We start from the raw sequence: 16,737 nt of genomic DNA, 5'->3' as shown, positions 1-16,737 counted from the left end.
GAAGAGCTTGAATTGTCTTCCTCTATCCTTCTTAGCCTTAATAAACAAGGCCTACAGATTAGATTCAAAGTTCTCAATGTTTCTCTGCCACAGTATAAACAGTGGATAATGCTCCAAGTATATCAGACTTTGACAAAACACCAAAAATATTTTGTAAAAATTTTACTGGATACAAATCAAAAACCTCAATGAGATATTATCTCGTATCTGTTAAGATAGCTCTTATCAAAAAGACAAGATAACAACTGTTGACAAGGATGTGGAAAAAAGGAAACCCTTGTGCACTGTTGGTGAGAATATAAATTGCTACAACCATTATGGAAAACAGTATGGACTTCCTCAAAAAAAATTTAAAATAGAACTACCTGATGATCCAGCAATCCTACTTCTGGGTATATAGCCAAGGAAATGAAATCAGAATCTTTTTTTTTTTTTTAAAGATTTTATTTATTTATTTGACAGAGAGACAGCAAGAGAGGGAATACAAGCAGGAGGAGTGGGAAAGGGAAAAGCAGGCTTCCCGCTGAGCAGGGAGCCAGAGGCAGGGCTCGATGCCAGGACCCTGGGATCATGACCTGAGCCGAAGGCAGGCATTTAACTGACTGAGCCACCCAGGCACCCCTGAAATCAGGATCTTGAAGAGATACCTTCACTCCTATGTTCATTTCAGCATTATTCCTAATAGCCAACATACAGAAACAACCTAAATATCCATCAACTGGTAATGGATAAAGAAAAGGTGGTGTATATATCCAATAAAATATTATTTAGCCTTAAGTCAGTAGGAAATCCTGCCATTTGCAACACTCATGGGTGGACCTGGAGAACATTACCCTGAGTGAAGTAAGTCAGATGCAGAAAGACAAATACTGCACAATCTCACTTATATACGGAATCTAAAATAGTCATACTCATAGAGCGGAGGGGAGAATCGTGGTGCCCAGAGGCTGAGGCAATTATGCAAGTTAAACAAGATGAACAAATTCTGGAGATCTAACGCACAATAATGTGACTATAGTGAATAATACTGTAGTGTATACTTGAAATTTGCTAGGAGGGTCGATATATAGTATATCTATATATATCGCTATATATTTTTGTTTCAAGTTTTTATTTAAATTCCAGTTAGTTAACATATAGTGTAGTACTAGTTTCAGGTATAGAATTTAGTGATTCATCACCCAGTGCTCATGCTAGGAGGGTAGATATTAAGTTTTCTCGCCACCACCAAGAAAGAAAGAAAATGGTAACTAAGTGAGGTGATAGGTAAGTTAACTAGCGTGATTGTGGTGATTTTTTTCGCAATATATACATATATCCTAACATTCAGTAGTACATCTGAAATACATACAATTTTCATTTGTCAATTATATTTCGACAAAGCTGAAAACAAATTTTTAATGGAATGTGTAAGACAGATTGCAGGCAAGGGCTCAGTTGTAACTCCACCCCTTTGCTTTCATTCAAGAAAGCACATGGAGCAAAAAGGGCAGGGTGGGGGGTGTAGTGTTGCCACTAAGATGACCTTAAAACTGTTCAAATTAAACAAACAAAGAGGAACCTCAGGTATTATAACAAATTTCTTGTGACCTTCACAACTGCTAACAACGTTATAGTGAGGCTTCACTTGGGGTGAGAATGACACATGAGACTACAATTCAAGCTTAAGTACTACAGGATATTAAGAATTTTAAAGCTCTAGGGGTGCCTGGGTGGCTCAGTCGTTAAGCGTCTGCCTTCGGCTCAGGTCATGGTCCCAGGGTCCTGGGATCGAGCCCCGCATCGGGCTCCTTGCTCAGAGGGAAGCCTGCTTCTCCCTCTCCCACTCCCCCTGCTTGTGTTCCCTCTCTGGCTGTGTCTCTCTCTGTCAAATAAATAAATAAAATCTTTAAAAAAAAAAAAAAAGAATTTTAAAGCTCTAGAGCTGCATGGTAGAATACAGTGGCCACAAGCCATATGAGGTTATTTATATTTTTATTTTTTAATTAATTTGCATTAAGAAAAATTTAAAATTTAGTCCCCCAGTGTCACCAGCCACATTTCAAGTACTCCATAACCACATGTGGTTCATGGCTGCCATACTGGACAGTGTGTTAGTGGAACATTTCCATCAGCACAGAAACTTCTATTGGGTAGCACTGAGCTAAGGAATACTGGAGAGGATCTAACACTCTCATTTTATAAATTTAGAAACTGAGAGCTCATTTCATTCAAGTGACTTACCCAATGCCATGTAGCTAGTAATTACAGAGCCAGGACCCAAACCAAGACACCCTGGCCTCTATCACTCAGTCATTTCCACTCCGACATTTTTTGCCACCTAGATGATGTGAGCCCAGTTTCTTGCCAACCACAGTTCTGGGTTTTTCACAAGCATGCTCTTAGTTAATCCTCACACCAACCCTATGAAGATTACAATCCTCATTATACAGAAGATGAAATTGAGACTTGGTTGTATAAAATATCATACTTGAGGCTACACAGCGGGTATGTAGCAGTACCAGGATTCAAACTCCAAAGCCTAGATCTTTCTACTGTGTCATACTATATAGTAGTGAAGTAAACACTCCACATTTTTAATTATCCCTGAATTTATTTTCTTTCTTTCAAATGTGTTAAAATTTAGTGTCTCATAATTTATTTTGTCAGCATTTGTGAGCAAAAGTACTCCAAGTAGGAAAATTTCAACACTTAACATTTTTTTTTTATATTTTTTTTAAAGATTTTTTATTTATTTATTTGAGAGAGAGAGCACAAGAGGGGGGAGTGGGAGAGGGAGAAGCAGACTCCCTGCTGAGCAGGTAGCCCGATGCGGGACTCGATCCTGGGACTCCAGGATCATGACCTGAGCCGAAGGCAGTCGCTTAACCAATTGAGCCACCCAGGCACCCTCAACACTTAACATTTTAGATCTAGGGAAGAAGAATGAATAGCTTTGTGCAACTCTTCCAATCACAAATGCTTATGGCAACGATAACAGCAGCTAACCTTCATTAAGTGTTGTAGGTCACAAGCACAGAGCAGCTAAGTGCTTCATATTGATCTCCTTTAGCTTTTACAACAACGCTGTGAAGTAAATAGTTCATCCCCATTTTACAGATGTAAAAACTGAGATTAAGAATCCAACCATCCACCCCTAGGGAAAAACCTAATAAAGGAGAAATGTTTACTTGTGATGATGCCAAAAGAAAGTTAAATTCTTTTTACTCAATATAGTGAAGATAAGTGAAAATATTGAAATAAAAAAATTATTTTTCTCTTCACACTCAATGCCCCTGTCACAGGTAAACATATGAACTAGGTGGTTTCCTCCTGATAGATTCTTGATTTAACATTGTCATGCTCTCTCTTTCACAAGGGCTGACTTTAGACAAAGTCCTGACAGTCCAGGGGTGCAGGGGTATTGTGGGGTAAGAAACATACCCCAAAATAGATTATTCAGTGTTTCTCAAGGCATAGGACCTTCCTGGGTATTCTGACTCCCTTCTGTTAATTTTTGACCTGAGGAATGGAAAAAAGAGAAAAGTAGGGAAGGCAGTGTTAAAGAAAGGAGAAGAGAGACAGCTGAATCAGTACGTAACTGAGAGATGGCTACACGAGGTTTAGAACCAAATAGCAAGTCCATACAGCTGTCAAAGTTGGGAGACACAACACATTGTTGGGTGTGCACGTGTGTGCATGTGTGTATGTGTGTATGTGTGTGTAAAATAAAGCATATATAGATTTTTAAGATGGAATGACTGCCTCCAAACGTTTCTTGCATCATGTGGTGGATCTAATACACACCAGGGTAGGAGAGCCTCAGTTAAATGGGAAGGGGTTAGCCAGGGACAGCTGGCTTTTGCAGGAGGTCAGGACAGAGACTGGCAGAGACAACTGCATGGCAGGTGCAGCAGAGAGGGGGTGGGCATATAGAACTGAAGATGAAATAAGCCAGTTGTGTTCAGAGACAATAGGCAGACTGACTTGGCTGAGAGAAACAGGCTGCTCGGTGAGTCAGAACCGGGTCTGAATGCTCTCTCCTTCTAGCACTGACCACCTGTATAACTTCTGGACAAGTGACTTAGACTTTCTGAGCCTCAGTTTCCTTATCTGTAAAGACAACACCTATTTCCTGGGATTGTCGACAGTATGAAATACATAGTAGGTGCTTAATAACTGCTCCCTTCCTCTTTTTGTTGTTCTTGGTTGGTAAAGAGAAATTTTGTTGTGGCAGAAAAGCACATGCCAGGCCCGGCACCTGGGCATCCTCCCCATATTATCTGCTTTACTCTACAAAAACCCCTCACGAGAGGCTTTATTTGTCCCCATTTCACAAAGGAGGTGCTAGAGATTCAGGAAGTTTATGTAACTTGCTCTAGGTCACAGAGCTGGCTTGTAGCAGAAGAGGAAGAATTAAAACGAGGTCCATCAGTGACAAGCATCATGAATGCTCCACTCTATCTGACAGCTTCCCAGGCAATAAGGGATGAGACTGGAGAGGTATCAGTGGGAGAAATCCCCGCAAGACAGGCTGGGAGCTAGCAGCCAGCAGCCAGCAGCCAGTACCCAGATCGTGTTCTCATTTTGCTAGATACATTTTATGGAAATTCTTCTGGGTAAAGCTGATGCTTTGCTGTTTTCCACCAGACCCACCCTCCACTTCTGGTTACTCACCTGAGAAACAGATGAAGTTCAAGAACTTCACATCCCTTGCCCCAGTTTTCTCACCTATGATATGGAGAATTCAGACTACATGATCTCTGAAGTCACTCCTGGCTCTAAAATGTGTGTGGGTACAATTTACAGGGTTTAGAACAGGGACATCCCAATACCAACCTCAGAGCCAACCCCCCTGCCCATGAAGCCTCTTACCATAGAAACCCTCTCACCTAAACGGTTGTTCAAGCAGAAAATCCCAGAATAGTCTAAATGTTCTTAAACTCTCTATCTTAATTCAAAATACAAAAACGTACATTCATTCAATTTCATTCAGTGCCTTTCTCCAAGACCAGATCAGGTGGAGAGAGAACAGCAATTAATTATGCAGACAATTAACTATGTCCACAGTGCATCATCTACGATTTCCAGTTTGAAGTTCCTTAAAATGGAAAAAAACTTAAAGCGGTTGCAAATAAATCCAAATGCAGAATCTCTCCAGAGTTCTGTGTTTTTCCCCAGTCTTTTATAGTTGTTCCTCTTACACTTAATTTGACAGCAAATTTTTAGTGACTCACCTCTATGGAGTCTTTTTAAAGTATTCACCATAGTTTCCTTAGAAACAAGAACGTTATTTCTTTTCACATTCACATTTCGGCAGTTTAATTAAACTATAAGTCAGGCTCTGTCATTCCTCTGCGGTAGCTCCTCCAGTAGCGGTACACCTGACCGAGGGGACAAGCTCAAGTCCATCCAAGGCTCCTGCCTGCCTCTCTGACCTCATCCTGCCCCTGGGTCGTGCACTGCAGCCACTCGGACCGCTGTACACTTCTTCAAATGGCTAAGCAAGCTCCTGCTTCAGACTTTACCACTGCTCTTCCCCTTCCCTGGAATTTATTTCCCTGGACATCCAGGGACACTAGCTCTTAGAATGGCCACTTTCAGGTCTTTGCTCAAATGTCACCTTCTCAGGGAGGCCGTCCCTATCACCCTATTTGCAGGAGCCACCCTCATTCTCTATTCGGTACTTTCTATCTCCCCACTCCCCTATTGTTTTCTTCCATAGCACTTACCTGACATTCTATATATTTTACTCATTGGAATTCAAGCTTCATGAGGGCAAGGATTTTGTCTGTTTGTTCACTGATGCATTCCTGGTGCCTAGAATCCCACAGTTGACCACAGTTTTTACTCAACAAACACTTGCTTAATAATAACCTTTATTATTGTAATAAATGCATTTTCTTTCTAACTGAATTGCATAATTACAATAATAAGTACATCCGGCTTGAGGAGGTTTAGGAACACACATGGCTGAGTCTTGGTAAGCAAAGAAGTCAACTGGTGGGGAGGAGGGGTGCGCTGGGGCGCTACCGCGCAGCCTACAAGCCCTGAGCCGCCATAGTCCTGGAAGGAGCCAAGGCATGGAACCGAGGAGAGCAAGGGCACCTGTTAAGTGCAAACTGACCAGACAGTCTCTCCTTGAATTGGATGGCACTGCCCTCTCCAAGTACTTGATGCTTTCATATTCAAATGCACAATAACACAGAGCAACACCAAATATAGAAGACAGACTAGCCACTTTCCTCCAGATACAGGGAGAACAATGGAAAGACAGGTTGGCTTGTTCTGGTCAATCCCTTAATGGTCAATTTACCTTTAGCAAATCTCTTAAAACCTCTCTCATCCTTGGTTCTTCATTAAAAGGGGGGAGAGTATAAAATAAGATGCGGTCTGCTCATTTCACTTGTCTATTGTAACGGATAGATCAACAGCTATGAAAATATATTTACAGATTATGAAGCACTGTATACAGTAAGCAATTCTCCTTGTATTCACATGGATAACCGACTTATCTATAATATATACTACAGTTCCCCAAAACTAGTGACATATTTTATACCACTTTGATTTTTAAATGATTCCAAAAATGTATTAAAGAAGAAACACAAGGAAAAGTACGCTTTGAAGGGCATGGAATGAGAAAGAAAAGGAAAATAGCCTTCTCCTGATTCTTTAATGGAAAAATATGAAGGGAAAAAAAAACATAAAACTCCAGAGCAATACCTATATTACATAAAGTTCAGAATCAAGAATATTACTATGAACATCTACAATTATCTAGACTGTTGGATATTTCAGATATTTCTCAACTATTTCAACACCATGAGGATAATCCAAGATGACTTATTAATATCGCACATGTCAATAGCAGGTTGTGATGTAAATGAGCAAACCCTCACCAACCATTTCAGTCCTGTTTTTATTATAGCATTTATTAAACCAAAATAAAAAAGTGGTGAAGAATGACTTGTCACACCATTTATTAGGATTGATGGAGTGTAGACAGTCTTTTCAATCAGGCTTTAACACACTGTTATGCACCATAGTACATTATTAATGAAAAGAAATGCCTGAGACTTGCATCAGCTTTTCCCCCAAGTCATGATGACATTAAATTCAAAATCAACTCTACCCTACATGGCAAAAGTTCAGAGATAAAATGTTAATTTGCTTGTTATTTACCAAAACTTAAAGTCATAATTCAAAGCAACAGTCAGGAATCCTCCATATTATACTCAATTTAATAATTGTACTTTTTTTGGGGGGGGGAGGTTCAAAGGAAGAAGAAAATGCAACGAGAAGATAAACAAAGTGTGCCCTAGTTCATATCTGACAGGAGAATGGGATCTAATTTTCTTTCTGATTGAAAGAACGCAAAGGACAGCCATGGAATGCAAATTGTGTTGGGTGTTTGAACTTCTTTTCCAATACCTGAGTATTCGAATGGAACTAATTCACTCTGGAAAAGGTATTAAGTAATTGAGCATGATTGTGCCAAGATGAGGGATAATCCTCACAAACTGTGAAGGAAAATAAACATTTTTATAATGATAGGGTCACCTCACTCACTCAGCAGCCTCAATCAAGCATTTTACATTCGAAAGAAATAAACCAAATATATGAAGGATGACCTACCGCCAACAAGGAACCCTGATAGACACAAGCACCTGTAGGGAAAAACAAAACAAGAATTAAAAGGAATGCAAAATAGACCAACAGTAACTGCTCCAACAGATTTTGGCTAAAACTCCATCTACATGCATCATAGCTAGCAAATTGTGCTTTTTCCAAAATCTGAAAAGCTTGAGCATCCTGCCCCTGGGGAAATAACCCCATACAACACAACAAATGGTTCTTGGACACGCACAAGGGAAAGCATCATTAAAACTTATTATTTGAGGGGCGCCTGGGTGGCTCAGTTGGTTAAGCGACTGCCTTCGGCTCAGGTCATGATCCTGGAGTCCCTGGATCGAGTCCTGCATCGGGCTCCCTGCTCGGCAGGGAGTCTGCTTCTCCCTCTGACCCTCCCCCTCTCATGCTCTCTCATTCTCACTGTCAAATAAATAAATAAAATCTTTAAAAAAAAAAACAAACTTATTATTTGAATTTTAAAATAAATGTATTTATAATGGCATGCTATGTATACAGTGTGTATTTTTCTGTACGATAAATCAGCAGAGCCTCCCTCATCTAGTCCCAGTTTACTTATCCAGGCTTCTCTGCCACTCTTTGTTTACACAAATTCTCCAGTCCGACCCAAGAGGCCAACTTAGGATCTGGTGATAGTACTTCCATATCTCCATGCCTTTGCTCATTTTTGTTTTCTGCAGAAGACACACTGGATCTATTCAAGTTCCTTAAATTTGATCCCATGTCCTTCATGAAATTTTCTAGCCCATGGGATTATGCCCTTTCCCCTTTGCCTTCATAGCACTCTGTACCTGCATCACCCATTGGTGAATTCATTCTTGTGCACTTCCTTGCAGCACCCTTGCTAAGCATGTGGAACTCTTGCATCTACCCCATTACAGTGTCTATACATACTCCTGGGAGAGGGACTGCTTCTCCTTCTTTGGCTTCCCTAACTCTTCACATAGTAGGCATCCACTTAGGTATCTGGATGATTATCTATTTCTTGCCTTTCACACAGTATGTTCCTCTTTAGGGATATTACATTTTATAGGGAGAAGTGCAGACTGTAGTTACTTGGAAAGAACTCTTCTGTGGAGCTCTTAAACTCCAATACTCTTTTCACCCTCTTTTCACTCAATTTTGCTTTCTAATAGGCTGGTTATGAATTGATACATCTTTATATTTTCCATTCATTAAGCATCAAATAAAAAACAACAGATGATTTGCTTTGAAATGGAAAAGGTTAAATGTGAATGGGACAGCCTATATTTTCTGAATAACTAGCATATCATAAAATAAATCTTTCCAAGTGTTATATTTGAAAACAATGTACAACTGCAATCCCAATTTCAAAAAACAAACACATTCTCAACCAATCTTTGAACAGCACAACAGGTGTTTTTTTAACCTAGAAACATGTGGGTAGTGTGCTAACAGCTACTCTCTCAGAAACTGAACCTATAAAACAGATTAGAATAACATACACAGGCCACCACAGAAGCACATCTTGACAACAGGCCGCACTTGGTGTCCAAAGAGGGAAGGACACATTTTACTACAGTGCTTGGCCTCCAACAGATCACTCGTGAAATCTCAAAAATATTAACTTCTCAGGAAAGGACCGGTCTGCCTTATCCACCAAAAATGGAATCAAAAACAATCTTCAAAGAAATGAGATGGCTATTTACACTTGGGGTCTGAATCAAAGATCTCTATGAGCAAATTTATTGGAATGACTTTTGCGCCCTTGACATTCAAACAAGAATAACTTGAGATAAAACCTTGGCAGAAAATTCTTCTTAACTCACTTATGTCTCTTCGAGAAATAAAGACTTAGTATTTCAGTCTATGGCATGTCATATGAGAGATATGTATGTATATATAAGTATATATAATAATCATATATGATATATATGTATATACATATAAAGATCAAATAAATATATATCAACAAAATTAGATTTCTAAATTACTTAAATGGACATATTTAATTACTCCTGATGTTTAAAAAATAAACATAAAGAGCATCACTGAGGTACAATTTAACAAAACTGAAACTTTAGAATAAACAAACAAAATGTAACCTTTAGAATAAGACCATCCTCAAATCGTTTTACTGCCCTCCTCCCTAGCACTGTCTTCCAAAAGCCAATTACCTTTTCAAAGCTCCAAAAGGAATGAAGTCACTTAAGAAATATCCAACTACAGTTAGCCTGGTGATGGGTATTAAAGAGGGCACGTGCTGAATGGAGCACTGGGTGTTATACACAAACAATGAATCATGGAACACTACATCAAAAACTAATGATGTAATGTATGGTGATTAACATAACATAATAAAAAAAATAAAATAAAAATTAATTTAAAAAAAAAGAAATATCCAACTACCCACATCAAAACCCATGCCTGGAAAGTTAGACAGATGTTATAAGCCCACCGTAACATAAAAAAATGAAGCAGCTTTGAGTGTGGCACCACATGCACACTTGGTTAAGCCAAGCATCTCCTAGAGACTCGAGTCAAAACGGTATGTAGGGGCGCCTGGGTGGCTCAGTTGGTTAAGCAACTGCCTTCGGCTCAGATCATGATCCTGGAGTCCCGGGATCGAGTCCCGCATCGGGCTCCCTGCTCGGCAGGGAGTCTGCTTCTCCCTCTGACCCTCCTCCCTCTCATGCTCTCTCTCATTCTCTCTGTCTCAAATAAATAAATAAAATCTTAAAAAAAAAAAAAAAACGGTATGTAACTGCTGATAAATTCCATCATTAGGAAAAGGAAATAACTCAATTTGGGTCGCTCTCTGATGTACAATTCCAAAAGAAATAAGCTTTGCCCTTGGAGGGCTTTCCTAACACGGAACAGCTCTACTCGGAAGGTAGCTGCATCTCCACTAACACAGCTTCCAAAAGCTCATTTCTACTCCCTCAAGAAAATACGGCATCCCAGTGTGATGCCCGGTCCTATCAAACATTTATCACCACCCAGTGCCAGATGCAGTCCTCCAAAGCAAGCATATTTCTCCCACACTAGCCCACTTCTCACACCCACTGGCAGATGAAGTTAGGAGGCCTGTTGGCAGGGGTGCTGGGTGCGGCTTCTGGTTCTGCCCTGGAGCAGAGGCCTTTTCACCAACTGATCGGCTCATGTAACATGGAAAACATGGAGAGAGAGTTACTCTCTCCACTCATTGCCTTTTTTTCTAAAGCAGTACAGCTCTATCAGAGCTTTAGATTTACACCTTTATTTGCGCTTTAAAGGAAACTCCAGCTCAAGGTGAATTCTGACAGATGGTGAGGATCTGGAAAAAGAAACAGGGCTTCTTCAAGAGAAAACAGGAAAAATAAGAGACAACACAAGCTAGGATTCTCTGGCCACGAACTTTGCCAGTTTTAAGGCATAGAATACAACTGAGATACTGGGTAATTTAAATTCCAACACTCTATGAGAAAAGCGCAGAAAGTTTTGCCGGGTGAAGTGATCACACACAGTGCCGAGAAGGATGCCCAGATCCTCAGATCTTCTTGCATGTGGCTGACTCCAGTCTTGCAGGTTACATAGGTAAAATGTTACTTCAAGTTCATGTAAATAAGTAAATGTCTATTTTTAAGCCCTTTTTCACATTATCGTATGCTCTTTTATGAGATACTTGCATAAAATCTAAAGTTTTCAGAGAAAATTTGAAATCTAATTTGCACCAGTACTCACATCCAGAAATTATTCACTACAGAAACTATACCTGGTAAACTGAGTAAATTAGAGAAGTTAAATCCTAGAGCCAGAAAACATCAGGCCCATTAGTTCAAAGACAGAGTGGTATATATGGCCGTAAGATATGAAGAGATTTGGAGAGCATGGTATCACAAAAATATGACTCATTAGGAACAAGCAGCCACAAGTTAGCATTTAAATGTTCAAGGTTTATGTTGTGTTATAATTCAGCATACGGCTTGTACACCATGGAATAGTTAAAATAGAATTGTTTTCTGGACTGACAGGACAGCTCAAGTCCTGATTATTGTAAACCAGGATTCAGATCAATTAATAGAGTAGTTAAAATGAAAATGGGCCAACTGTTTTTGAACTATTGTAAGATTTGGCACACAACTCCAACTTTGCCATGTGGTGTTCTCCTCCCTTCTCCTGAGCCATGTGGTGGAGGTTATTTATGACTACTTGTGTCTGAGTGAAATTGAGGGATATTACCACTCGAGTCCATAACAGTGAATGCAGATGGCTCTGGCCTCACGGAAAAATGTACATGTAGGATCTAATCCCTAGAGGAGAAGAGAAATGGAAATAGCCTGTGACAATACACCTCTTTACTTTCACTAGCAGGTAGTTACAAAAGCCAAAAGTGCAATTATTCAATATTGGGAAACCCACCAAGGACCAATGTTCACATATCCCTACTTCTACTTTACTGATATTAACAATTACTGGGGATGCAAACTTCTTCAGGACACGTAGTATGCTTTTTTAATATTTGTATTCCCCCTACCAGACATAACCATACACATAAGCTCTCAATAAAGATTTGTGGAATGAAAGAATGAAGAGATAGGCTATTTTCCCCAGCCAATGTCTTTTCTTTATTCACTTTGGTTTTTAAAGATTAGATCTTACACAGAAGGAACTCTCCAGCCAAGAGTAGAACCAAATATGCTGATCTACCCATAAGTAAAACACATCGTTTATCAAATGATCTGTTCCAACGTATTCTGTTAATGGCATTCATTTATAGGAAAAGTCTGGAAGATTGTGGGATTGACTAAGCCACATGGAGAGTTATAGGACACAGACTAGAACTCAATTCTCTCTACCTCCAGTTCGATAATCTTTTCCTATCTCCAAGCCACCATGTTCTATCTAGTGTGACTTCACAGGATATCCACGGGTGAACACAATTCAAAATGTGCTTCTCCAGAAAATGTCATGGCAAAGCTGGTCTGATTCAGAAAGCAGTCATGTTTGCTAGAAGTTTCTCTGTGACTTCTTGATTTAAGTTCTCAAATCATAGTGGTTTGTCAGCTTAGCAATATAAGACAGTATAAAATAACACTGCCAATGATTTGCTTGTAAAAATTCATTTTTCTTTTAATAACTAATGTAAAATTCAGAACCAGAAAGTTGCAACTGACCACAAATAAGGCAGCAAATGTTGATCTTTTTCCCTATGCTGGACGATTAGCAAAAGCATCTTACAGCTATCACCTAGCCAGCCGACTTCTGCATTTGGTAAATGACAGAACCACAGGCCAAAGAACGGTTCATTCAAGGTCATACAGCAGTTTATAATAGAGGCCAGTGTAAGCTTAATTCAAAAGACTGTGATTAGGCAATACTCATTCATCTGACCAATATTTTTTTAGCACCTAGTATGTACTAGGAGGTGATGTGGAAATGTAAGAATAATTAGGAGCCATCCTAAGCCCTCAGTGAGCACACAGCTACATGAGGAAGACTGAAACTGCACCTTTAACCATGTAACTTTAGAATTATTAACTGGTGTTCTAGAACCATGTATGAGATGCTCTCTGAGCACTAAGAAGAAAAAATTCTGTTTTTGAACTATTGTAAGATTTGGCACACAACTCCAACTTTGCCATGTGGTGTTCTCCTTTGTATTGTATTGTAAGATTTGGCACTATTGGTGTATTGTAAGATTTGGCACTAAGAAGAAAAAATTCTGCCATGGCTTGGTCAGCAAAAGTATCAAACTATATGTCACACCATGAGAAGCACACATGTAAATACTTCTCTTCCATTTTTAAAAATCATTGCCAAGACTAATAATAAAAACTTGAGGAAATCTGTAAGATCCTTTTAAGCTTTCCAACTTCAATGCCCTTATTTTTAAGGGAAAAAGAAAACCCCAACAGAACCAAATCAAAGGTCTCATCAGATGACAGCTGATTTTTTTGGCTGTGGGCCTGATGTCACTTAATTAACTTAATTAAATGAGATAATGTATGTAAAGTGCTTGGCATAGCAGAAGCCAAATAACATGTGCTCAATAAATGTCCACATTCATTCATTCATTCTTAGATAAGGACCATTCTGAGTTGGATGGAGACTCTCAGACATCTATCAATCCAACTTGTGAAATGATTCTAGAATGTCCTGAAGGTGGGGTGAAACTGTAAGAAGCAAAGTTCCTAAAGAATCTTTGGAGGAATAGCGCCCCTGACGTCCTGCCCTCCTCCTCCCCTACCAAAAGACTTTGGACGTTCTTAAACTTTGCCCATTGTACCAACCAGTCTTCCAAAGAGCGAACCCTGCAGGCTCTTAATAATAATGGCTTTTGTAATTTCAAGAGATTTGGTTCTGAAAAACTGCATCATTCCAACTGCCCCCTGGTGAGCTATCCGGGAGAGAGAGCACGTTTTCCGCGTTGCTGGGATGATTCTAAATAAGAAATTGCCACCACCAAGTGAAAACATAATGTTTCTAAGTCTCAAATTCAGATTTAGGTGGCCTGGGTTAACTCTCCCATCTGATTTATCATTATAATTAAGCCCTGTAAGTTTTATTTTTTTTAAGTGTGCACACACACGCGCACATACAATACAGACCTATTTCTACAGGTTATGACCCATTTGGAGACAGCTGCACAGGCCCCAGACGTGCTTTTCCTATGGAAAGTGCTTAACATACTTCCCGGGAGGGTGCGGGCAGGCGGTACCTTTACCCACGGTAAAGTCCCCAGTACTGTGCGCGGACTCCCAAGGCCACGCCACTTTCTCCAGGGAAACTAGCAAGGAAACGGCAGCTGCTCTGATGGCTGGAGGTCGATCCAAGGCAGAGCTCTGTCCTCTGCCTGGCCTCCCGCCGCCCCCAGCCCCCGCGCCCGGGCTCTGCACCTTCAAGCCGCCCCAAGCCCGCAGCAGGGCGAAGGCGCCCCGCCCCGCGCCTGCCGCAGCTGCGGCTCTGATTTGCGGCGGAGCAGGTGAACTCTTCTTCCCTCAGCTGGATGAATAATGAATGGAGTCGGGAGGGGAAGCCGAGAGCCCAGCACGGTGGATTGAGCCTTCTTCTTCCCTGCCCGCCGGCTCCCTTCCCCCTCTCTAAGCACTAGCTAAAGGACTTCGCCGATTTCTCGGAGCAGGTGGGAGCTCACAGCGCCTTGCATCCCGGGGCCAGCCATCCCTCGACCCCCAAACTCTTAATTTAGTTATTGATTCATTTATTTGTCTGAACCCAGGCTGCTTTTGCTATCATGGCGACAATTCCCACCGTCTCCTTTCACTCCCTCAGCTCGGGGTTTTACACACAGGTTGGAGCCCTGGAGGAAAACCGGGAATGAGGGCGAACTAAGAGAATGAAGCTAAACTCTTATTAATCACTTTTTTTTTTTCCTAAGGAAGCAGGCAGGCTCGTGCCTCTCGGTACTGGAGAGGCTCCTCTCAGTGCATTTGAATTGTCTACGTCCAGAACGCGCTCTAACCGTCTAGTTATAAAATCTTTACCGGACTTTACAGGGAGACTTACTGGGGCGGGGAGGGAGAGAGAGTGGCGAGGGTTTTAAGGTGCCGGATTTTATGTTTCATAGGAGCGGAGGTATTTTTACCCAGGTAATAGCAATTGTCCGCTCCTCGCCTACGCTTCACGTAGTTGCTTTCCGTTGGGGGCAGCGGGGAAGTGGGAAAAAAGAGAATCCAATCTCAGAGATGCCACCTCAATTGGCCACCCACCCACCCAAATGCACTTAGGGCAGAGAGGGAGGCGGGAGACAAGCTTGTGATCGGAATGCAAAACAATCAGGAATAGGAATCTCAGAAAAAGCCCACTCCAGCTCCACTCCCACCCACCCACCAACCCCCGAAAAAACTTCCACCCGATCCACAATACCATAAACCCGCTTGGCTTTTTAAACAGCACGATCACGATCTCTCTCTCTCTCTCTCTCTCTCTCTCTCTCTCACACACACACACACACACACACACACACACACACCAAGGGAAAAAAAAAAGGCACCGTTCTCTCACCTTCGGAATGATGAGGCAATGCTGCAAATCCCGCCAATGCTAGGGCCACCCCGAGCCACACTTTGAAGGCACCCATTGCCCCTTCGACACCCACACTGGAAGAGCCCAGCCTTCAGCATCCAAGAACCAGCTCCCGCCTCAAACACCGGCTCCGGCGCCCCGGGCCAGCGCGCACGGAGAGCGGGGGTTGGCGGGCGGTTGCCTCCGGGGAAATGCAGCGCTGAACCGGCCCTGAGCGACACTCTTCAGCAGCTCCGAGGCGCCGGGCAGGGCGGGGGATTCAATTCACTCACTGCCGGGGCGGGGAGCGCGCAGCTCTCCAGCGAAGCTGGTCGCCAATGTGGGCTGAGCTTGGGAGAATGAAGGAGGAGGCAGAGCGCAGTTCTCCTCGGTAGACTCGCGGGAAAGTTCCCGTCACCGGCTGATCGGACCTCCCAGCATTTCCCTCAGACTGGACCCCTCCGCTCCAAGGTCCCCGACCGTGGAGATCCCCGCGCAGGTTGCTCTGGAGCAGCTTTTTAAAGTTCGCTTGACACTCTACGTCGGCGCTGCGTCGGCAGAGGGTCGCCAGGAGACCAGAAAGACCCACCCACCCCTTGGCTGGGCCACCCGGCTCGGCGGACCTCAGCCCCCAGCGGCCGCTCGCAGGAAACTTTGTGCAGCGCTGCGGGCGGCTCCCGGGACTCGGCGGCGCTGCAGCCGCACGGCGCCGCCTCGGGCTGCGCTCGCTGCCGCAGACTGTTCGAAAGCTTCCGCGGAAAGAACGGGGGTGGCGACGCGGGGGGGCGCTGCTGCTACTTTTCTCGCCTCCGCCCCTCTCCGGGGGGAGGAGGGCTGCGGGGGCGCGGCTTGCTCCACGCCGACTGCAACCTCCTCACCCGTCCACCCGGAGCTGGTCTGTAGGGTTGAGGTGTGATTACGGGAGTGCAGGAGGAGCCATAATTTTAAATGCACGGAGGAGAGAGCTAGAGAGGCTGGAAAGGATCCCGAACTCAATGCCACTCGGACGAGAGAGCTCGGATACGCACAAAATAAGGCCCCCTCTGGATTCCAGCGTTTAAAGGACACAGGCTCCGCCTTCCTCTGCCTCCCTCGCCTCCTTCCTCTCTCCTTTGCTCGGTGTGAAAATGGACCCAGAGA

The 16,737-nt window shown here is 42.5% G+C and overlaps 1 protein-coding gene across 5 annotated transcripts in view; it reads right to left on the bottom strand.

Annotated features, from left to right (window-relative positions):
- The window catches only part of FRAS1 (Fraser extracellular matrix complex subunit 1), a 420,408-nt gene extending 404,006 nt beyond the window's left edge, over positions 1 to 16,402 (bottom strand). For 2 of the 5 annotated variants that reach the window (XM_064584673.1, XM_064584674.1), the window contains exons 1-2: positions 15,598 to 16,402; positions 7,618 to 7,649 (exon numbers count right to left, since the gene is read on the bottom strand). In XM_064584673.1, coding sequence (XP_064440743.1) covers positions 7,618 to 7,649; positions 15,598 to 15,673 — 108 coding nt within the window. In that variant the 5' untranslated portion in view covers positions 15,674 to 16,402. The remainder of the gene's footprint in view (positions 1 to 7,617; positions 7,650 to 15,597) is intronic. The other 3 variants (XM_064584670.1, XM_064584671.1, XM_064584672.1) reach the window with 2 other exon arrangements.
- Between the last annotated feature and the right edge of the window lie 335 nt (positions 16,403 to 16,737).

The sequence above is a fragment of the Mirounga angustirostris genome, unplaced genomic scaffold (genome assembly GCF_029215605.1).
Source record: "Mirounga angustirostris isolate CCGP_5_RB_7025 unplaced genomic scaffold, mMirAng1.0.hap1 SCAF_2, whole genome shotgun sequence".
Taxonomy (NCBI): Eukaryota; Metazoa; Chordata; class Mammalia; order Carnivora; family Phocidae; genus Mirounga; species Mirounga angustirostris.
Note: the sequence above shows the minus strand (reverse complement) of the source record. Positions and strands in the feature narration are given on the sequence as shown.